The 23,968-nt window shown below is 39.5% G+C and overlaps 1 protein-coding gene and 1 pseudogene across 1 annotated transcript in view; both read left to right on the forward strand.

The window, feature by feature from the left end:
- Positions 1–23,968, forward strand: part of PSMB7 (proteasome 20S subunit beta 7) — a 70,074-nt gene that overhangs the window by 20,201 nt on the left and 25,905 nt on the right. Inside the window, exon 6 of the mRNA XM_004463416.3 lies at positions 18,390–18,448. Coding sequence (XP_004463473.1) covers positions 18,390–18,448 — 59 coding nt within the window. The remainder of the gene's footprint in view (positions 1–18,389; positions 18,449–23,968) is intronic.
- LOC101420968 (mRNA turnover protein 4 homolog pseudogene) lies at positions 7,034–11,084 on the forward strand (annotated as a pseudogene).

Below are 23,968 nucleotides of genomic sequence, written 5' to 3' on the forward strand. Positions count from 1 at the left end.
CTCTAACTTGCCTTTGTCAAAGAATGCATGAGATTTAGTGTTGGAAACTTTAGCTGCTGTTTATTGTTTGTGAATAGCTTACAATACCCTGAAGTAGAGTTGGCTCAGATTGTGTTCCATTTGTGCGGCCCCAGGTTAGCATTCTATGTGCTATGTGATAGCTCCTTTTTTTTTTTTTTAAGTTTAGTATTGTTTCAAATTTAAAACATATTTATGGAGTGCCTTTGTGCCTGAGAATCTGCTGAGTGCTATCACATTTTTTTCATTTAAAGTTCTATGCAAGGGATGCTATTGCTGTTTTTTTTGTTGAAAACCTGAAGCTTAGAGTTTTAGCAGTTTATCTATTATCACTTAGCTGTAAGTGGCAAAGCTGGGATTTGAACCCTCGTTAAGCCCCAGTGCACACAGCTGCTGTGACTTTATTATTTTACAGATGTTATTTCATTAAGCTATTAAGCTTTGCTTCCAAATACTAAAAATATTTATACAAATTCCCAAAGGGCATTTTTTTGTTTTGCAGATTTTTTAATACTCAATATGCAGATTTTCTAGCCTGAATGTTTAAAACAGTATTTATTGAAACAGCTTTATAGTATCAAAGGAAATTCGAAAAATTATCCACAGTTCTACCACCCTGAGACAACAGGATTTTTATTTCTTTTTAATCCTAGTCCATTGTGAAGAGGAGCCTTTTTACCAAAGAATATAAAATACAGTTTTGTACTGCCCTGAGATTTGTCTTTGTCACTCTTCTTAGATTCTTTTTGCCATTGTTCACTTTTGAGAAGGCTTGCATGCATCTTTCTCCATTGTAATAGCTGTACACTACCTTTCCTCCTAATGAATTGAGTTCTGGCTTTGGGTTTTTGTTGCAGTTATTTTTCTTCCTTTTTTTTTTTTTTTTTAGGGGGTGAGGAGCTGGATATTTGGATATCAAGAGAAAACTCCAGAATTGCCAAAATTTGGTAGTTTTTGTTTAAATTCATGTTATTTATTTTGGGTGCACTATAAACCAAACCTCAAACTATGAATAAAATAGAAGGCCCTCTTAAATAAAATGATCCCATGGAACATTAACATTCACTGGGGAATGAGGCTTTCTCTAAGTGTAGCTTAAGTGAGGAAATGAATATTTCATCTGAATTCTCATGTTTTAGTTAAATTATGAGTTTTTTATTTTGAGAAATAAAAGCAAAACTTTCTAATTAATCTTTTTTTTTCTCCCAGAGTGATTTGACAGTAAGAGCTGGAAGCTGCAAATTGCCCATAAAACCAGGATGTCTAAATTTTTCTACCCATGGGCCTGCATTGGCGACTGGCCATGTGCCTGAAGGCTACTCCTAATTTACATTGAATAGAAGACACCTGTCTCGCCTTGTGCATCTTTACCATGCTGGCACAGCTGCATGCTGCTTTGAGCCCTAGGTCCAGGAGCCTCTTTTATCTGAGTGTCCTTTCCCAGGGTTTACTTGGGAGAAATTTTGAACTTTTTGAATTGTGGCCCTTAGACAGTTTTGTCCTAAAACCTTTGTGGACATGATGTTAATAATAATGATAGCTATATTCATGTACCTGCAATGCCAGCAACTGTTCTGAGTTGCTTTATTATTTTAATCTTTGTAGTACTTTTTTTTTTAAACCCCCCCCCCCCCATCTGCTCTCTCTATCTATTTCCTGCGGTGTTTTCTGTGTTCACTTCTATTCTTGTCAGCGGCCCAGGAATCTGTGTCTCTTTTTGTTGCGTCATCTCGTTGTGTCAGCTCTCCGTCTGCGGTGCTTCTCCTGGGCAGGCTGGATTTTCTTTTGCGCTGGGCAGCTCTCGTCGCGGGGCGCACTCTTTGTGCGTGGGGCTCCCCTATGCCAGGGACACCCCTGCGTGGCATGGCATTCCTTGAGCGCATCAGCACTGCATGTGGGCCAGCTCATCACACGGGTCAAGGAGGTCCTGGATTTGAACCACAGACCTCCCATGTGGTAGGCAGACGCTCTATTCATTGAGCCAAGTCTGCCTCCCAGCTTGTTCTTATAACTTCTCAGCTTTTCTTTATTGGACAAACTGTGAAGTGTTGTCACAAGAAGCTTGGGGATCATCCTTTGCTAATAATTTGGCAGTTCTTGTAGTGGCACTGGCAAGGTACATAAAATTTTTATTTTTGTCCACTTTTTCACATAGAGAATTAACATGAATAAAATTTCAAGTGCAGCATTCCTGGAAATGAGGCCCTTGGACAATTTAGGAGTACTAACTGAAGGAATAAACATTGGTATGCCCCATTAGGAAAGACTTGGGGTCACTGCCAGGACCATCCAGGTAAAATTCTAACACCGTAAACTGGTTATACAGTTTGCTCATTATTGGAATGCATTTACTAAGTTCCAGTTTAAAGGACCCCCCTAGCATTTAAAAAGATTCGAGACAGAGTAGTAAACACATCGATGTCCTGCCGTGTAGACAAAAGAGTATTAGAATTAAGTTTGAATATAGGACTATTGATAGGGAATTCAGACATATATTTACTCTATATTTTTACACTAAAGTGCAACCTTTTTTGTAGATAGTTTTAGTATGTATTTCCAAGTGACTTGACAAAAGTAGTGTATTACAAGATGGCAAATGTTCCATACTCATTTTCAACTATTAAATCAGGTGTGAATTTAGCAGTGGCTGTATTCAATTTATAGGCTTATATAGAAGCCTCCTCAGAGGACATATGGACTTCTTAGTCTTTAGTCTTGCTGAAAATTTTTTCTTGAACTATTGTGGGCTATGGGATTACATCCAGGAGGCTCCATAAGCATGTGTCTCTTTGTCTCCATTAGTATCCTATTGAATCTCTGTCCTTCTGTCCTTGTGGGTCGGGGGCTATGGAATGGAGGAACTATGCTGGTCCAGGAAATAGTCACCAGAGGGGCTTTTCTGTAACCACCAAAGGTATAACTTAAAATCCTAGAAAAAGAGATGGAAGCCCTGGCTTTAGTCTCAGTTCTGCTTGACTAGGGCCTGGTCATTAGCCTCTCTGAACCTCATATTTGTAAAAAGAAGCTAATGGATTTTTGTTTTGTTTTGTGTTTGTTTGCTTGTTTTTTTGACTTGAGAAGGTCAAGGGGTTATTGAGACTGGAAAATGTCATGTTGTAATGTATGTAAATATGCTTTGTAATGTAAACCCAATGTGCTTTTTAAGTATGTGTTGTTGTTGTGGTTGTTGTTTTGAGGCTATGTGGCACGGTGAAAAGAACTTATCTTTGCAGTCACACTAGGTTCAAATCTTAAGTCCTGTATTTATTAACTGTTTCACCATGAGTATCGATTTCTTCCTCTGTAAAATAATGGTTAGAAGAACTGTCCCATGGGAAATGTGTGAGGATTAAGTGAGGTAACATACGTAAGAGTCTTTGTGTTTAGTACATAGTAGATGTTTGGTACATGGTGTTTTGATAATTTTAGTGCTGACACATTCTCTGTGCACAGGTTTGTGTACAAAGATTTGTCTGGCAGTTTTTCCTGCTTTGAATAGTATAAGAGAGATGCATTTGAGAAGATTTAAAATGTGCAGTGTATGAATTTTATGCATGAATTGTATGCTGCTATGGAATGCTGAGAAAAAAACAACTGGGAACAAAAGCCCATGAAAGTTGAATTACGCATCTAGAGTTCTGGTTGTTGCAAAGGTGGTACTAAGCCAATAGATGGTGCCATTATGTTAGGAAATAAGAAAATATTTACTTCTAAAATTCATCATATTGTTACAGGGAATGTCATATGGCCAGTCCTTAATCTTTTCTAATTAGAGATAGACTTTGTTCTTAATTCTGCATTAAAAAAAATTATTAAATGTCTCTTGTAGGTAAAGTGGTGAGGTATTGAATTAATGTATAGAGTTCTATTCCTCTTTTTTTTTCTGTTCTGACATTTTACTGTGAAGTCTTTTCTGATTTCAGTTTGGTCCTTAATCTATATCCAAATAAAAGCCCTTGTCCGGTTTCCTTTTAGAACACTTAAATGCAGTACTCACAGTTTTAAGTCTTTGCTTTGAAAACTCCTTTTGAAAGTCAGGGTAACTAATTCATCTTTATCATCAACTCTTGTTTCAGAATTGGACCAGATCTGACCCTACTAAAGAAAAAAGGAAAATGCCTTTATTCTCTCATCACATGGTGCTTGATGTTCTTTTACTTTTACGTTGGTTAGATGAACTGGAAAGTCATTTTGTATATCAGAAGACTTTTCGTTGTGTAGTTCACAGAACTAGGGATTCACTGTCAACCACATCTGGGTTCAGATACTTCTGCCTCTAACAGCTGTGTCACTTGGGGTAGATTCTTTCATCTCTCTGAACTTAGTTTTTTTGTCTCCAATATGAAGATAATACCATTTAGTCCACAGATGAATTAAATGAGAGGTATATGTAAAAGTGCTCTAGCCAGTTTTTTTCAGTAAGTAGGACTTCTTATTGTGTCTATGGACAAGATAAACCTTTACTTATGATTAAAACTAAGTCTACAGGGGAGTGGATGTGGCTCACGCAGTTGAGCTTCCACCTTCCACATGGGAGGTCCCAGGTTCGTTTCCTAGAGTACCTCCTGAAAAAAACAAAAGCAAGCAAATAAATGATAAAACCAACTCAGGGAAGCTGATGTGGCTAAGTGGTTGAGCTCCAGCTTCCCACATATTAGGTCCTGGGTTTAATCCCCAGCCCCTGGTACCTCAAGCACATACACAGAAACCAAAAACCAAAAACCAAAAAACAAAAAAACCCCCAATAAACTAAGTACGCATTATAAATTTTTAAAACCTATGGTCCTTTTGTCCTTGAGGATTCAGAGAGACCTGAAAACTTGGAAAAAGCCTGCAAAGTGGAGTTACCTGCAATTGGGGAAGTTATTTTGAAATGTGGGCCAGAGTGAAGGATATCTTTGGGAGAGCTGTCAGCTCAGACTGCCTTGCACTCCTGCAGCAGGAGGAAGTATGTGCCCTGTGCTCAGCAGAGTGCTGAGGGAGAGCTGCTGTTTCCTGGCAGGGCCTAACGATGTGGGAGGCTGATTGAGAGGCATCTTTTACGGTAATTTTCATCCTCCATCTTATCCTTCAGACGTAGGGTTGGGCAACTCCTCTGTTTTAAGGGGAATGGTTTTCTCTCTTTATACCTTGTGGCATTTCATTAAAATACATTACTAAAAGAAAATCTTTCCCGTTTTAGGCCTGGATGCCCCTGACTGTTAGTCAATGAGACAGTGTAGTTGTAATAAGGAAAAAAAAAATCTCTCTTCCCTTCAAGTGATATTTTAAGTTACTTACTGAGTAAAATTTACCTCCTTTTTGACTACTTTTCAGTACATTTAGAAAAGGAACTGTGTTTTTTGAAAAATTAGTTTTTATGTGAAATGTCTGGTTGCTTTAAAACATTTCTAAGCATATACAATGTAATAATTTTTTAAAAATTCTTTGGGAATAAAAGGTAGAGGCTCTGACATTGAGGTACATTTGCTGATGAAAAGGAAGCATTCTTCCTCCTCATGAGGGGTTTAAATGTAATACTCAGTGCTTACTCAGGAGTGAAAACATCAAATTAAACTGTTTATGCTGACAAAGGACAATTCTGGATTTCAGCAAGCGATGCAAGATTGTGTGATTGCTTGGCTTGCCTTGCCTTGCCTAGGAAGGCTTTTGGCCAAGACTTCGAATAATGAAATGCATGCATACAATTAAACCTTTTAAAGTCTGTGGCTTGGTTTTACCCAGTTGTGAGAGGTGCCCCACTGCTTTCTAGTGGCTGTACGGAGTCTCCCCGGCACTAACAGTTTTCTATTCGTGAAGCGGCTCTTCACACACTGGTAGTGTTGGCCTCCAGAGCAAGCATTGGCACCAGGAGACTAGGCCTTGTGGGCAGGAACGGAGTGGAAAACAGATCTCAATCCATAGGGCTGTGGGAAGCACCAAATTTTACTCAGAATGAATGGCCATGAGCAAGGGTAAGTCCTCTCTCAGGGAGAGCTCACACTGATGGATTAGAAAATTCTGCATGTTACTCTTTTTTTTTTTTAATATTTATTTATTTATTATTATTTTTTAATTACATTAAAAAAAAATATGAGGTCCCATTCAACCCCACCGCCCCCGCCCCCCACTCCCCCCACAGCAACACTCTCTCCCATCATCGTGATACATCCATTGCACCTGGTAAGTTCATCTCTGAGCATCACTGCACCCCATAGTCAATGGTCCACATCATAGCCCAGACTCTCTCACGTTCCATCCAGTGGGCCCTGGGGGGATCTACAGTGTCCCGTAATTGTCCGTGAAGCACTATCCAGGACAACTCCACGTCCCGAAAACGCCTCCACATCTCATCTCTTCCTCCCGTTCCCCACACCCAGCAGCCCCCATGGCTACCGTTTCCACACCCATTCCACATTTTCTCTGTGGACATTGGATTGGTTGTGTCCATATCTGCATGTTACTCTTAACCCTGCATGCATGTTATATCTTGGCATGCCTCATTGGCAAACAGGTCCTTAGGTACTTAAAGTGTACTACTCCTTAAAAGGAGCAACTTTTTTTCCTGAAGAGATCTGATTAAGTGGATTTTGGGAAGAGCACCTCTCAGAACTTCATGACATGGAGAGAAGATATTTTGAAGGCCTCTGTTTCCGTTGGATTTGTTGAGAATGATTGTCTAGAATATTAGCTCCTGGAGAAAAAGGACTTTATTTTAGAGTAACTATACTAGCTAGCTTTTATTGAGACTTTGCTTTGTAACAGGCCTTGTGCTTTACATGTCATCTCATTCAACCCTCACAACAACCATCTGAGAATGATACTCTTGTCTCCTTTGGTGAGTGAGGAAAGTAGGGCTACTGCACTGCAGTTTGAAGGAGCAACCTTAACAGTATGCTTGATGTGATCTGCCTCTTGGAGCCGTTTGGGTACCTTGCAGCATCTAGAGAACCTCAGTGGTATGCCAAAGGAAAGCAGTTGGGAAACTCTAGAGCTGTGCCATGTCCTTTGCATCCTTATGTTCTTAGAGCCTGCCTCTGTGTGGGCACGTGGGAATTGTTTGCTTGAAGGAGTAACAAGCTGCCCTTTCTGAAAGGGGTGTGAGCTTAAGAACCACGAGACCTAGGTTTGAATCTTGGCTCCACTTCTTATTGACTCACTTGCCAAATTATTTAAACTAGTCAAGTATTAATTTCCTTGTCTGTAAAATGGAGAAGCACCTATAGCACTTGAGTTCAGGATCCGACATAAAAGACCCCAATAGATGTTTTCCTCTTCTTAAATCTGAGAGTTTGTGAACATAGATAGACCTTTTTAGAAAAAGCAAATTGTATAGCTACTGGTTTTTAAGTCCTTCTTAGAGTTTCACTTAGAGCAGCAGGTTTTAGAAAAGCAGGGTTCACTATTGTTTCTTCAGCAAGTCTAATGACATAGATGATAGAATTGCTAAGTTGGATATTAGTACCCAAGCCATATTAATGCAAGTAATTTTAAATGTATGAAGCAGTAGAGCAATATGTAGAGCAAGATTGTACAATTTTTTGAGACATTTCAGATATTGTCCTGAGTTGGATTTTTCTCTCAGAAAAAGTTAGATTCAAACTGAGCTATTTACTGGTAAGATTAAAGACACCAGTAGAAGTTTAGGAAACAGAGACTATTTCACAGATCTGTTTTTTTTTTTTTGGTGAGGTATACACAGACATGGGTCCATTTGTAGGTCTAACTATTTTAAATATAAATGTTTTTAGATTAGATATTCGAGTGGCATTGCTTATCATTGAGTGGCATATGTTTAATCATTTAAAACATTTAACTAAAATTCCAGTCTCATTTTGAATTTACAAGCAAAACAATGCCAGGTAATTATATCCAGATGTGTGGGAATCATTTTGCTGAAATCTGAGGAAAAAGTAATTTGAAAGAAGGCTTTTTTGGGGGTTGGGAGCTAAGGAAGGATAGCTGCTTCTTCCAGGCTTGCTAATCTTGATTTTAGGTGTTTGGCTTTGCTTTTTTTTTTTTTTTTTTAACCCCCTCCCCCTTTGCGGCTTTTTGTGTGCTGTCTGCTCTCTGTGTCCATCCGCTATACATTCTTCTGTGTCTGTATTTATTTTATTTCCCCTCCCCTCTTGTGGCTTGCTTGATGCCTGCTTTCTGTGTCCATTCGCTGTGAACTCTTCTGTGTGCTTGCTTGTCTTCCTTCTTTTTTGTTGTGTCACCTTGCTGAGTCGGCTTTCTGCAGCGTCTGCGGGCTGGGTGGTACTCCGTGGTGTGCGGGTGGGACGCAAACCGAGGGCCTCCCATATGGTAGATGGGAGCTCATCTGATTGAGCCATAGCGGCTTCCCTGGCTTTGCTTTTTAAGAGGCAGCATGCTGGAATGGAAAGAACATCACACACTTAAATTCAGAAAGATCTGTATTAAAAATCCCTGATTTGCTAGTCACTGACTCGGTGATCTGGATAAGTTCATTATCTTTCTGAGCTTCAGTCTATCCTTCTAAGTGGTACTAATACTGCCTGCCCTGTCTGTTGTCATAAGAGCAAACAGATGAGACTGTGTTTAAGATATTAAATATCTTAAATACTATATGCACATATTACATCTATTTTCATTGTAATCTGTTTAGTACTTTGCCCCAGAGTAGACTTCTGGATAAGTGGGGTTTGGCTTGGTACTGATATTCTCAAAGGGCTTCATTATTAAGATGATTTTTACCTCTAAGACCATTCTAAGGATGGTGGTAAAGAGAGACATGGTGTATTTATTTGTTTGTGATGATTGATTGCTATGGTTCCTTGGGACTATTGACTCTGCATGGATTGACCTTGAGTCCCCTGTATACAAATTTAAGGAATAAGCTGCTTGCTGATGTTATTATTTAGGAAGACTGACAGCTAGCAAGGTCTTGGTCTTTTTGCTTTTTTTCCCCCATCCCTTTGCAGTGTTGGATTCTTCTTTTCTCTAAGCTTAGTCCTTAAAAAAAATCGCAAAGAATGCAAATTCATTGAAGAAAAATTAGAAAATACAAATAAACAAAATAGCACCACCCAAAAATAAACACAATGTTTTGATTTATATTTGTGGTGGCTTGGAGTTATGTACCAGAAAAACATGTTCTTAATCTGAGTCCCTTTCTGTGGGTGTAAACCCATTGTAAAGAGGCTCCTTTGAGATTACTTGAGTTAAGGTGTGACCTACCTGAATCAGGATCAATCCTAGTCCTGTTACTGGAGGCTTTATAGAGAAGGGGGAGAAGGGAGAGAAAAGCCATGGGAAGCAGACAGGTTGGAAGTCCACTAGACCAGGAAGAGAAAGAAGATGCTACCATGTGATCATAGCCCTGTGATGGAGAAGCCAAGGATCAAGGATGCTGGCAGCCGAGCCCCAGAACCCCACTGTCTTCAGGAGAAAGCATCACCTTGCTGGTACCTTGATTTTGCACTTCTAGCCTCAAAACCATGAGCCAGTACATTCCCATTGTTTAAGCCATCTCATTGTTGGTGTTTGTTTTAGGAGCTGGGAAACTATTCTTCCAGATTTTTGTAATATATGCTGTATAAATATATCTATTAATATTGCTTTGAATGTGTTCATCCTCCTACTAAATATTATACATGGACATCTTTCCATTGCCAAAAAATAATGCGTTGGCTTCTTCTACTTTGTCATATTTAATGACATATAGTATTTTATTGTTTGTTGTCCCTCTCATTATTGTTCCTCCAACAATTTTATTTTCTAAAATTTTTTTTGTGTTGATGAGTCCCACAGTGTTTCTGTAGGACAGCTCTTTGAGTTCTTCAAGGGCAAGTTCTTGGACATTGAGTCCCTCAGGGCCATCACTAGACAAATGGGGCTGAACATTTATGCTCCAGTGTGTGCATGAGGGTTACTGTCCTCTCTCCGCACTGGAAGCACGGGCCAGCTGAGGGCTGCCTCTGTACCAGGGGTGTGAGGGGTGGGGGAGGGGCAAGCCAGGGCACCACGAGAGCCTACTGCTTTTTAAAAAATTTATTTTTTAAAGCAGTTTTGTAACATCGCCGCCTACCAACGCACGTGGCTTCTGCGCGATGCCCAAATCCAAGCGCGATAAGAAAGTTTCTTTAACCAAAACTGCCAAGAAAGGCTTAGAACTGAAACAGAATCTGATAGAAGAGCTTCGGAAATGTGTGGACACATACAAGTACCTTTTCATCTTCTCCGTGGCCAACATGAGGAACAGCAAGCTAAAGGACATCCGGGATGCCTGGAAGCACAGCCGGATGTTCTTCGGCAAAAACAGGGTGATGATGGTGGCCTTGGGGCGAAGCCCCTCTGACGAGTATAAAGACAACCTACACCAGGTGAGCAAGAAATTGAGGGGTGAAGTTGGTCTCCTTTTCACCAACCGTACTAAACAAGAAGTAAATGAGTGGTTCATGAAATACACAGAAATGGACTACGCCCGAGCTGGTAACAAAGCCATCTTCACAGTGAGCCTGGATCCCGGGCCGCTGGAGCAGTTCCCTCACTCCATGGAGCCGCAGCTGAGGCAGCTCGGCCTGCCCACTGCCCTCAAAAGAGGTGTGGTGACCCTGCTGTCCGACTATGAGGTGTGCAAGGAGGGTGACGTGCTGACTCCAGAGCAGGCCCGCATCCTGAAGCTTTTTGGGTATGAGATGGCTGAATTCAAGGTGACCATCAAATACATGTGGGACGCACAGTCTGGAAGATTCGAACAGATGGGAGATGACTTGCCAGAGAGCGCATCAGAGTCAGCAGAAGAATCAGAAGAATCAGAAGATGAAGATAGTGACTGACTGGGATGCTTGGAACTGAGGGCCTCCCACCAGGTCTGGGCTCTTATCTCCCCCGGGCCATGCAGGGCTGGTGCCCCTCTGGGAGGGAGCAGCTATCTACTTTGCTGTGGATGAAGGAGGATGATAGGGACTGACAGTTTCTGTAAAGAATCAACCTGCATCTGCAGGGTTTCTCCCTGTAGACAGCCAAAGGGACTTTTTTGGGGGGAAAAGGACCTTAGGATGTGTGCTTGTGTCTGGATTCTCAGGATGCCCTAAGTTAAGCTTTTACTACTGGACTATCAATTTGACTTCCTTGGTCTATATGCCTATCCTTTTGAAAATACAATAATATCTTGATTAAAAAAAAAAAAAAAAAAAGCAGTTTTATTGAGATATATTCACATACCATATAGTCTGTCCAAAGTATACAACCAGTGGATTTTAGTATAAACACAGTTTTGGGCATTCATCACCATAAAAAATTGTAGAACAATTTCATTACACCAAAGAAAAACCCCACACCCTTTAGCAGTCACCTCTCAATCTCTCTATCCTTCCCTAGCCCTACATAACCACTAATCTAATTCCGTCTTTATAAATTGACTTATATTTATACTTTATATAAATGGAATCATACAATATGTAGTACCTTGTGTCTGGTTTCTTTCACTTAGCATAATGTGTTTTTTTTTTTTCCTGATTTTAACATCTTGTAACATTAACATACATTTGTTCAGTTTCAAAGAAAAACAGTCTTATATATGCAGTCTTACCCATTCTCATACATGAGGTTTTACTGTGCTGTACAGTCCTGTGTTACATTTTTAGCTTTCCTTCTAGTAATAGACTTGACTTTAGACTTTTCCTTTTAACCACTGTTACACCTACAGAATAGTACTGCTAGTTAAAAACATTATGTTGTACTTTCATCTTTTCTATTCATTTCCAAAGATAAACAACTTTTTTTTTTTTACCAATTCTGTACAAGTTAACCCTCACCTTTCCATTCTCTAACCTCATTCTATTTTCTGGTGACCCATATTCTAGTTATGAACTCTGTGAGGTTACACAATATATTTCGCTCATAGTAGTGCAGTCATACAGTATTTATTCTTTTGTGTCTGGCTTGCTTCACTCAACAAAATACCCTCCAGGTTCATCCATGTTGTCATATGTTTCAAGACTTCATTTCTTCTTTCAGCTGCATAATAACTCCATCAGGTGTATACACCACAGATTGTTTATCCTGGGTAGTTTCCATCTTTTGGCAGTTGTGAATAATGTCTCTCTGAACATCAGTGTGTAGATTTGTTTGTGTCACTTCTCTCAGTTTTTCTGGGTATATACCTAGTGGTGGTATTGCAAGGTCACGTCGCAAATCTATTCAACTTCTTTAGGAACTGCCAAACAGTCCTCCACTAACAGTTGAATAAGTGTTCCTATCTCTCTACATCCTCTCCAGCAGTTGTAGTTTTCTGTCTTTTTAATAGTGGCCATTCTAGTAGGTGTGAAATGATACCTCATTGTAGCTTTGATTTCCATTTCCCAAATTACTAGTGATGCTGAACATTTTTTCATGTTTTTTTTGCAATTTGTATTTCTTCTTTGGACAGAATTGGTGATTCAAGTCTTTTGCCCATTTTTTAATTGGATCGTTTGTCTTTTTATTGTTGTAGAGAGATTCTACTACTTTTAATTAAGTAGGCTTAAAAAATTTTTTTTAAGTTCGGCAGTTGTCCTGTTACTATAGTTCTTTAACTGTTTTCTGGTGCTTTGAGAAAGATGTTTCTGCCAGTTGTTGCTGGTTGTTTAAAGCTTTTCTGTGGGGTGGGAGTCGTAAAGAGTCTCACTCTGCCATCTTGATTGGGGCAGGGGTCTACCTCCAGGTTATTTTTGGTAGTCTAAACAGTGACCTTTTTATATACATGATTCAAGTGCTTGTCCATTTATGTCATTAGAATAACTCCTTAATAGTAGAATTGGGATTTATGTCCAGCTTGGTGATTTCTGATCAATGCTTCTAAATTGACTGTTAGAAAAGTTGTGTCAGTTTATGCTTTTACTAGTGTGTTAGAATTCCCATTTCACACACCTTTGTCAGCTCTGGGTGTTGTATTTTTAATCTTTGCTAAAGTAAAAAGCAAAAAAGTGGTTATTTTATTTCAGTTCATAATTCTTTGGTGACTAGTGAACTTGAACAATGTTTCCAAATGTTTATAGGCCTCTGCCTTTTCTCTTTTTAGTAAACTGCTGTGTCCTTTTCTTTATTGGGGTATTCACGATACTCATCCATGTGCTCTTTTTAGTTATTAATGTTCTGCGTGTTGCACATATTCTTTTGAGTATCAGGGCTTCCGTTTTACAATACCTACAGAAGTCAGTTGATTTTTCAAAGCCAGTGGCCTGCTATTAATAAGGACAGATACTTCATTTTAAAAGATTGGTCTGTTATTAAAGATAAAGCCAAGTAGAAACATGATCCTTGGGGCATTGTGCTTGGGACCCCTTCTGGAGGGCAGCAGATGTTAGGCCACCCACAGTGTCCCCTTGGTGGTCTGTGGGTGAGTCAGGGTCTGACAGACATGGGCGCAAGGTCATGTTCTCTTCCAGGAACTCTGCACGAGCATCTGCAGTAGGAGGAGGTTTTTAATGAGCATATAGCAGGAGTGGCTGAGTCGAGGTGGTGCCCACCTGAGTGGAATGTGGTGAATTGGGGCGTACAGAGCAGTCATGGAAACCCCCTTAAAAGAGTGCTGTGTTGTGTATCCAGTTCCCCATCCCTGACTCTCCACAGCTGGGTTCCTGGGTGCTTTGTGAATCAGGAGTGGCTGAGCAGGGTGGGTGGGTGGGTGTGATAATGGAGGTGAGCTTGGGGGAGGACAGCAGGTGTTGGAGGTGAGAGGGTAACTTGGTAGCCATCACAGTTTCTTGCGCATAGTCATCTTTCTCAGTGCTGGTCACTGAATTGCACCACATTTTTTGTTTTAAAGAGCTTTGTTCTCAAAGCAACACTGGCTGCTCAGTAACTGTGGGTGGGCTGAAAAAGACAGACTTGGTGGAGGTTGCTAAGGAGCAGCTACATGGAAACTACTGATGAGATAGCTTCGGTAGTAGAATGCAGAAACCCAAGGAGGACATTTCACTCCTACGATATTACAGTGGTTTAGACCCAGACTAAGACATATAAGAAGATGTGGTTTTGTGGTTTTAAAGATTTTCCTTTTTAAAAACTGAGCTTGCTTTACAGCTGAATTTGTCTAATATTCTTCCCAGAATGGAAAATTAGGCAATAAATTTTTAAAAAAAATTTCATCAAGGCATTTACTCCTTCATGGCGAGCTCAGGGTTTCCCTGGCTCCTCCATTTAGACAGTTGTATTCACAATTCTCTGCAGCTTAATTTAGCAAATACCTACGTAGTGCTTGCAGTGTGCCAGAGACTGCTAGGTATGGGAGGTGCAGATATGACAGGATGGACAAGTCACAGAGGTGGGAGTGATTGCTCTTTTTAATGTGTGTGTGGGGTGGTAATCAGGGTCTTCTGGGAGTCTTCAGTGTCTAGTTGGGATTTGAAGGCTGTGACTAGGATTTCTATAGACTGTCAAGTGGGTAAAGGGAATATCATGTGCCCAGGTGAGATGATAGCCTTGAAATGGCATGGGTTGGGAATTGGTGGAATATGAAGTGTGTGTACTAGGAGAGAAAGGGTCTGAGAGAAAGAAACCTGATCATGCAAGGTTGCTGTGTCCTCTGAAATTTTATTGTTGCACCTAAGGCAGGAATCCTGCCTGTGCTATTAGTCCTATAACCCTAGACCAGAAGCTTCACTGTTTTAGTGGGTTGTTTTGGTATGAATCAATGACCACATATCATGGTTGGTATATTTGGGTGCTCAAGAAATACTTCTTTTTTCTTGACTGCTTTTTCCTCCCTACTGCACAATAAGTTCTTTGAGGGCAGGCCTCATGAACCTTCCTTCTAGAGCTCATCCTGCATTTCTTGAAAGTGTATTCTCTCTAACATTGATTCCCTTTACCTAACACATCTACTATCTAAAGCAGAGGCCACATGTACTGGGTAAACTGTCCCCTGGCTTTTCTGTTCATTTATTCAAACTAGACAGTTCTGATGTTTCATTGTTGTTTTTGGAATAGAAAATCAGGGTACATGAGCCTTCAGAGGATTAGGTAGATGGTTTAAATACCAAAATGGACATTATGGTGGTTTACGAGAAAAGTGGGATATAATATTTAAAGGTTTTTTTAGGCCACTTGGTGCTGTACTAATGGGGCATTTTTCTGATGACTTAGTATATAGAGTTTTGGGTGTTGCACTAATATCTAGGCAATTTTAATGAAAGTTTCAAGAGTATTACTCTCATTGAGTTTACCATTTGTTTTTTTCTCCAATGGCCATCTTGTTCCTTCCCCTAATTGCATGGACTTGACATTTTGTGAGGATTTGCATCTTGTTCTCTTACGTTTTGGGCAATCACAGTCATATTTGAAACTCTGACCCAGTTTTTAAAATAGTATACAGTATTCAGAGTCACTAAGAAGCCTGTTGACAAAGTGAGTTGTACTCCTCCTAGCACTTCTGTGTATTTCCTAGAAAGCAGGAGCTAATTTGCAAATAATTTAGAAATTGTTTTTAATGTTAATTTCCCTTTCTTTTTGAGAATATTTTGGGGCTTCCTTATCTTTGATTTCAGGAGAAGCAGAATCAGGCAGTTTAGGGAACTCCTTCTTCCCAGAAAATTTCACTCTGAGTGTGTGTATATATTTGTTGGGGCAGGGGTGCTTGTTGTAAAAACCAGAAGCCAGAAATGCAAGTTAGCAAAAGCCCCAGTGTCTTTTTTTTTTTTTTTAAAAAGAGATTTATTTATTTATTTCCCCCACCGCTTGTGGCTTGTTTTGCTTTTCTCTGTGCCTGTTCACTGCATGTTTTTTCTGTGTCTGCTTATCTCCCTTTGTTGCGTTATCTTGCTGCATCAGCTCTCCAGGGCAAGGGTGTGGGCTGGGCTGTCAGCTCTCTGGGCAGGGGGGCCAACTTGCCTTTGCAAGGAGGCCCTGGGACGTGAACCCAAGGCCTCCCATATGGTGGTCAGGAGCCCAACTGATTGAGCCACAGCCTCTTCTCCCCAGTGTTTTTTTTAATGTACTTTACCTTTCATGTCATAAAGATCACCTGTTATAATGTGGAGGGGATCCCCATACTGGATAATCTCTTCTTCTTCTAAGAGTCTGTGTTTTTAGTTTGTTATTTTCATTTATAAAAAATGTATCTTTTAGTGTTGCTTCTAAGCAGAAAAAAAGTTTTTATTTTACTTGTTTTTTTAGAAGAAAAGTTTTTGATAAAGGAAAAATTCTATTGGGAGGAAAATGTTTTCCATTTCTTGCAATATTAGGTGAAACTGAGCAGAAGGAAATATTTGCCTAGGAAAAATAAAAGAGTAAAAATTATTTATTATGAAACTACCAAAGAATGGATGTCACAGGAATAAAAATAGGGCTAATAATTTTTAAAGAAAAATGCCTTTAAGGTAAGTTTTGGTTTTCTTTTTACAGTAATTCTTTACAGTTTTCCTCAAAGTTGTTAGTACTTAGGTAAATACCTGCTTTTCTTCGTCCTTTTCTAATGTTTATTTCGGGCCTCTGGTTCCTTTACTGTTGGGCTTTTTGCAGATATTCTTGACCCAGGTTGGAAAGGGCATGTCTGCTCTAGGGCTGTCTGCAGAGTATTTTGTATTTGGAGGTTTTTTTCCCTGAGATTGCTCATTGCACTTCTGTTTCTTCACGACAGCTGTCCTTTGTTTTTCACGTAGAATTGGCTAGTTTTTATAATGAAGCCCAAGACTGGGTCTTACCTGTGCCTTAAAACAGAAAGCTTACTTTTTGCCCTTGACTTCTTCATCTCCAAGTTAACATGGATTCATAAAATGTTAGTGGAATTTGACCCTTTTTCCAGATTCTCAGAACATGTTTACTTTGAAATTCAGCCGTTTGGGTTTATTTGCTCTTCTATATATGCCAGTTTTATCTGAGTATACTGGTTTATATCTGCTTAATTTCTTATCTCCTTTCCAAAGGGCTTTTAATAGCCCTTTAGCTTTTCTTTAGTTTTTTTTTTTTAGGAGAAAGAAAGTGAGAGGGGAAAATGGGGTTGTCTTTTGCTCCCAAAGACTAAATGAATAGTCATTGCTTGTAATGCTGGTGTGCGCTTGAAGCTTCCTACTGCTTTAGATGTGCTGTATCTGGGACTGTGAAGGTAATGATCCTCAGCCGCAGCAATATTCCATAAGAGGAATATCTGTCACATTCATCGGGATTACCGTGCTCATTGATTTGTGTCTGTAAATCTGCTGTTTCTCCCCTTTAAATTTGATCTATAATTGGACCTCCTTAAATGGTTCAGATAAGGTAGTCTGTATTTTCTCAAGGCAGCATTGCTGTCAGCTTCTCCTTTTTCATTATACATTCAGCAGACTTGATAAAATCAGCAGGACACCTCATTTGAAACTGTTTAATCGCTGCCTTTTTCCTTTGCTAAACCATTGAGGTGGTCAAGCGATGTACACAAATCATTTTAAATAGAAAATATGGTTTTCTCTGTGACCTAGCTAAATAGATAGTGTTATGCAAAACAAGTTAAAAAGTAATAAATGCCAAAAAAATCTTCTAATTGGAGTAAAAAATTGTGGGCAACTCTATCCTCTCTCCAAAAGTAGAGTATCCTGAAATATTGCCAGGACCCTGTAAAGACAAGATGATCGTTTCCTAAAGATTCTCTGGTTTCCGAACAAAGCAAGTTTAAATTTTCAAATAGTGCTGAGCTGCCTTTTGTAACCATTCAAAGAAAGCCCATACTTATTCATAATTCCTTTATATCCTACTTTTGTAAGGATACATTTGCTATTTGTTAATATCTGTGCTGCATAACCTTTCAGCCATTTGCTATCGTGATATTAAATTTTTGTTTCTTTGTCGTTTTGTCTACTCTGCTTTTACTCTTCAAAGTACAAACTAAAAATAATAGCTGCAAATAAATGCCACATAATAAAGTGTTTTACAGTTGTAGCAGGAATAACCTGGTGACTGCGGCTTGCAGCCCTATTACCATAGCTGGTGTAGTAGTTTCTTCCTTGCGTGTCAAGGTGACTGCGCCAAGGCCAGCTCATTAAAAAAAATCCATTCTTTCTAACAGGCTTGGTATTTAGCGCTGTGCCCAGCATCCTGCCAAGGCAGTGTTGTGAAGCCCAAGATTCACAGAATAGGATATAAGAAATTACGTGACATTCACTTTATGAAAAAATCCAAGTTCTCCATAATCTCATTTTCCTGTTTCAGCATCCTACTGTGAATAATTTACAATTACTCCTGCCAGTAGAAGTAGGGTTGGTTATAGGTTTGTACAAGATAGTGGTGAGTGTGACTCCAGACTTTTGAAGATCAGTGTTTACCTGGTTTATGCAGACCTGTAGGATTAATATTTACATTGGACTTGAATGTGGCATTCAGGGTGTTCTGTCAGTTTTGCTGCCCCGAGGTAAACTTTAGATGGAGAAGGTGGGAGTAGGTAAAACATACTAAAGGGCATCTTTTTCTTACAGGTTCTGGTTCCTTGGCTGCAATGGCTGTATTTGAAGATAAGTTTAAGCCAGATATGGAGGTATGTAAAGCTTTGTGGTTTTATTAACTTCCAGATATTTTTCCAGTTGTGTGCCAAACATTTCCAACTTGGTTGCTGATTCTTCCAGACCTTACACAGCACTATTGTTAGTTGGAATGCTCTTTGGTGTCGACATTGTGTTTGCTGAGAAGACGGGTTTTTCGGGAAAGTGTCATTTTGTGGTGGTCCTGCTGTGGCCTCCCTCAGGCTTGAGCCTGTACTATCATCTTTTTGCTCTGGACTTTGGGCTGTCTAGGAATCCTCTTATTTGTAAATGCTGCTGCAACATGGAATGTTTTCTTGCGAACTAAGCTTTCGGTGTCAAGGTATCTCAAAATAACAGGTTTTTCTGTTCTCTCACTAAGAATAGAGAAACTGCATATGTCTTTGCATGTTACACAGACCTGACCTAAATGGGGGCAGTTTTAAAAATTTCTGTAGATTGTCCTGTGTCTGGCAGAAGATAGGAATAAGATCATGCATGTGGCAGACTCTTCTTAGAGTGTGATGGATCTTGTGTCGCAAACATATTTATGAGAGAATCTTTTCCTGAATTTTCTTTGGTGGTATCTTCTGAATGACAGTCCATTTAAGACCTCTTTCATCATAGGTATGCCCTCCTTAGGGCCCCCGGGACCTGCCACCCCTGATCTCCATGAACAGATCCACAGGTCTTCCATTGTCACCTTTGAAAGAGTGTTCAATATGTTTGGATACTACTTGGTACCAATTTATTCCTCTTTTTTGCTTCATCCTCACCCCTAATCAAGCCTGGGTACCTAAGACTTGAAGGCAGTCTTCATCAGCTTAGTTTTTTGATGGGTGTTAATTTTTTGATGGGGGTATCAATTTATTTTCAATAAATTCATTGGCATTTTATGAAGTGACTTACCCTATTTTTTTTTTTTTCTTTTAAAGTGGTACTAGGGATTGAACTTGGGATATATGTGGGAAGCAGGTGCTCAACCACTTGAGCTACATCTGCTCACTATCCTATTCTTAATATGTAGGTTTCTCCTGTTTCTGATTTTGTGGTATTGTTTTGTTTAGGTACCAAAGGATGTCTCGAGGAGTTATTTTTTGATGGTGCTTTATGCCTATTCATCTTTGGAGGTGATGACATATTTTAAATTTCTATTTTTCCATCATCTCATTGTTATTGAAGCACCAAGTGTCAGAAGCTCTCTTGGCCCTTTAATTTTGGGCCAAGTGCTGTGAGAACCTTAGAATGCAGGGTTGTAGACCAGAATAAGGGTCTCCTGTCAGAAACCATTACACCCTTGATACGTGAGGATAGCACAGATAAGTGACCTGGTTACCAGTGGCTAATTTTTTCCTTTTGGTGGACATCTGCAGGAATTGAAACATAGGACTAAAAATACGATCTAGCTAAGTGTTTTATATTAAAAACAATAGTGTCTTGTTCCAATTAAGAGTAGTAAACAGGTCTAAGAATGAACTATAAATGAGATTAGGATTCTCTTCTCATTTCTCAATATAGGGAAAATTTATTTCCATTCACATTATTTTGTTTGGAGTTCTTAAGTGTATGAGAAAAATTAAGATTTGCTAGATCACTTGAAAAAGAAAATGAGGGTCTCCCAACCTTCTCACTAAAGGGGAGGAGTTCTTAAGGCTCTGCACGTACATTTGGAACTAACAAAGGCATGGGATTGTGATGATTTAGAAATCCCCTTCAGTAATGTCAAGTCCTCCTTTAAATCACATTAATCTTTTCAAATTTTCTTGAAAGCTTTGTCTGCTTCCAATTCATTGGGACCTCTGTATGTTAAAGAAAAATGGAAATTGCAGACAAAGTTGAAAGTATCAAGTATCCTAAGTGACTTAAGTCTGCTAAAGTAATGGTAAATGATTTAAAGTTGGAATTTGAAATGATTCAGAGGCCGTGACTTTAGTGTTATTGTCATTTTGGGAAGTAAAGGGAAATGTGAGCATCCTTCAATAAAACTTTTCTGATACTATCAGTCTAAAGAATGTGCTCCTTAGATCAGTTTTATCTGTAACTCAGAGCATTTAATGTTCTTCATTGTCCCTGAGGTCTTAAAACAGGTTGAAAAAATTTCCATTATTTAAAATTGTAATTTCAGGTGACTGGTTTTTGTTCACCCAAGTTATGAAATTTGATGCAGACCAAAAGTCAGTTAAGATCACTTTCAGGTTAACGTTGTACCCGCTTCTGCAGTGGTCAGTGAGTTTAAAAGTAAACAATAGGGAAAAAAAAAAGTAAACAATAGGCAAATCATAGTATAACAGTTGTCTATAAAATCTAAAGAGATGTTAATAGATACTTAAAAAAAATACTCTGAGATCAAGTAGGTAATTGTGCTGACCACACTGCTGTGTTTTGGTGAATATTAAATGATGCATTATCAATGGAAAGCAGAGATTGCCTAGGAAGTTGTGAGGAGGCCATGTCAGTGGACCTCAGTGTAATGAGGACCTCTTTGTAATGAAAGAGAATTCTGCCAAGGTGTTGTATCTGACTCTTCATTTGCATAGAAATCATGGAAGCAAAGACATTTGGTTTCAGATTTCCAAATGTTTTATTTTCTTTCTTTCCTGGGAGGCTTTCTGCCTTTCTGTGTCAAGATCTCCATAACTTCTTTCTTTCCTATTTTGAAGCTGCAGGGTTGGGTGACTAATTGTCCTTTCAGTATGGGAAAGGATTCTGGGCATGCCTCAAACAAACTCAGGCGAGCAGCTTTACTGCCTCTCCCGTTTTGCACTGGATTGCTAGAACAGCAACTGCTGTGTGTATATACCTCACAGAGAATTGCACTGGGAGGGGGTAGTTTTAGGCTATCATAATTATGAATTGTTAAACAGTAATTTTTAGGTCAGACTAATGGAGCAAACTCTGGGCTTTATTGTTAAAAGTAATAAATTATAAGAAGCCCAAAGTCTTTTTTTTTTTTAAGTTAGAAACCAGTGTCTTGGATAGCACTGGATCTGAACTTTAGTATATGTTGGTTTAAATCAAGAAATGAATTTTACCTATTTTTACTTTTTTAAATCTAGCTTCTAGAAAATGTAGAATTACATATGTGGCTAATATATTTCTCTTGGACAGGTCTGGTCTGGTATCATTTCTTGAATTTGTCATTTATATACTACATTTAAGGTTTATGCCATACCCTGATTGTACTATATTATTATTTTTCTTGAAAAATATCTTTAACTCACTTTTTAATAAATATTAATATAAATAAAAATGTGTTTATGTACCACCATCATCTGTTACCCCCAGGATATGAATATTAAACTTCGGGAAACATAGGTCTATATTCCTGTACCATGCATTCATTCTTGCCTGCTCACTGTCTGTGGGATACAATGTGCTCTTGCTTGCCTTTAAATCCTTCCTGCTAGTGTCTGCCAGAAATGCCCTCAGTTGCTTCCTCATTTGTGTCCTTGTACTCCAGTGTCCTATTGTTTCATGGCTTTTCAGGAGCATCTCCTCCACTTGCTAGTGAGAGAGGGAGCTCCTTGGAGGGCAGGGACTGTGAAATCAACTCTCTTCTTCAGCTTCTAATGTTCAGTAAGCATTTGTTGAGTTGAGATGGGATAACACTGAGCTAAAGCAAAATCTGAGCCATCAAAAACTACGTGGGGGAAGTGGACTTGGCCCAGTGGTTGGGCGTCCGTCTACCACATGGGAGGTCCGTGGTTCAAATCCCGGGCCTCCTTGACCCGTGTGGAGCTGGCCCATGCGCAGTGCTGATGCGCACAAGGAGTGCCGCGCCACTCAGGGGTGTCCTCCGCATAGGGGAGCCCCATGTGCAAGGAGTGCGCCCCATAAGGAGAGCCACTCAGCTGCCCAGCGCGAAAGAAAATGCAGCCTGGCCAGGAATGGCGCTGCCCACAGGGAGAGCTGAAGCAGCAAGATGACACAACCAAATGAAACACAGATTCCCGTGCCACTGACAACAAAAGAAGTGGACTAAAAGAAGAACACACAGCGAATGGACATGGAGAACAGACAACTGGGGCAGGACCGGGGCGGGGAGGAAGGGGAGAGAAATAAATCTTTTAAAAAAACTATGTGGGAAATAGAAGAGACTCTTTTCCGTCAGGAAAGTGCTGAATATATTTTAGAGAGAACAGAGATAACTAGTACACTTCTGAAATAATGAACAGTATTGGGTCAGAGTCAACAAAGCAAGCACAAAGCACAGATGAGGCAAAGGGCAAATGCTCATTTAGAAATTACAGGACAAATGCAGAACAGTGAAACCCAGCTGAGACTCCTAAATGCCTAAGATGGGCCTCTGCTGTTTCAAGGTATACGAGCCAATGACTTGCCTCAGGTAAAAGCCCTTGGTTCAAGAGTTCAGAAAAACTGCCATTTACCCATGTGGGTTTAAGGGACTTATATTAAAAATCTTCAAAAATTCTCACCTGGTTGTGACCTAGCACTGTCTTTAGTTTTTGTATAAATTTTATTTTTTATTTTTCTCCTTGCTGTTAACCTGGAAGTTCTTTGACGACAAGGACTGTCATTCATTTCTGCTTCCTTATACCTTGCATTGTAATTGGTATGTAGTAGGTATTCAGCTACAATTTGTTAAGTCGGCAGATATCAAGATGTCAGAAGCAACTTCATTTATTTAGGACCTCACTCACTGAGTGACTGATTTGAGAGACCATCATACTCCTCTAATAGTTACCAGATTAACTTTTCTTTGAAACTGTTTGATAACTTCACCATCAGTGCTCTGCCCTCAACTGTGATAGCAGTGAAGGCACAAAAATTAGTATTACTTGTGATATAGCTCAGATTTTATTTTTTATCAGCAGAGGTGTTTACTCAAATACTGTACCCAACAAAGTATAGGCAGAATAGTGGATTTTGAATGTGAGTTGACCTAATGACATGGGGTTGATTATCTGAGAGGTTCTTTTTGGTCTTGATGAATTGCATGAGACATTCCTTCAGATTCCCGCCCCCCCCCCTACTATTGTTAAGGGTGTTATAAGAGTTAAGTCCCTGATTCTGGTTGTTAGCACGGGCTAGCTGGATAGGAAACTAGTGATAACTACACTGTAGCCTTTGTGTGATCTGTTTTCCAGTTAAGTATAAGGAATTTGACCATAGTTCCTGGGAATAAAACTTCAGAGTGTTAGCTTGGTGGAACTATATATCTTGAAAATTGCTAAAACTGCTGAAATAAAATACAAATTTTGTTTTAGAGTGGGGAGGAAATTAAAGAATCAGAGTACATTGGTTAGCTTTACTTCCATTCCATTTCTTTGTAGGAAGGAATGTTTTCATTTGGCCCAGTGAGAAATTTAAACTCCTGAAAATTACAATTTGTTAAAATGGGTAGAAGATTAATATTTAGTCTGTCAAGATCAATACTGTTCGGTCTTTGCACTAATTGTTAGAATAGTGTGTGAGGGCCGCTGAAGGGTTGTGGTGTGCGGCAGGACCCTCACATCACAGGAGACGATTCAAAGGCAAACTGTCCTGCACCCTCTGGTATCAACTTGCAAATTAGC

The sequence above is a fragment of the Dasypus novemcinctus genome, chromosome 8, assembly GCF_030445035.2.
Source record: "Dasypus novemcinctus isolate mDasNov1 chromosome 8, mDasNov1.1.hap2, whole genome shotgun sequence".
Taxonomy (NCBI): domain Eukaryota; kingdom Metazoa; phylum Chordata; class Mammalia; order Cingulata; family Dasypodidae; genus Dasypus; species Dasypus novemcinctus.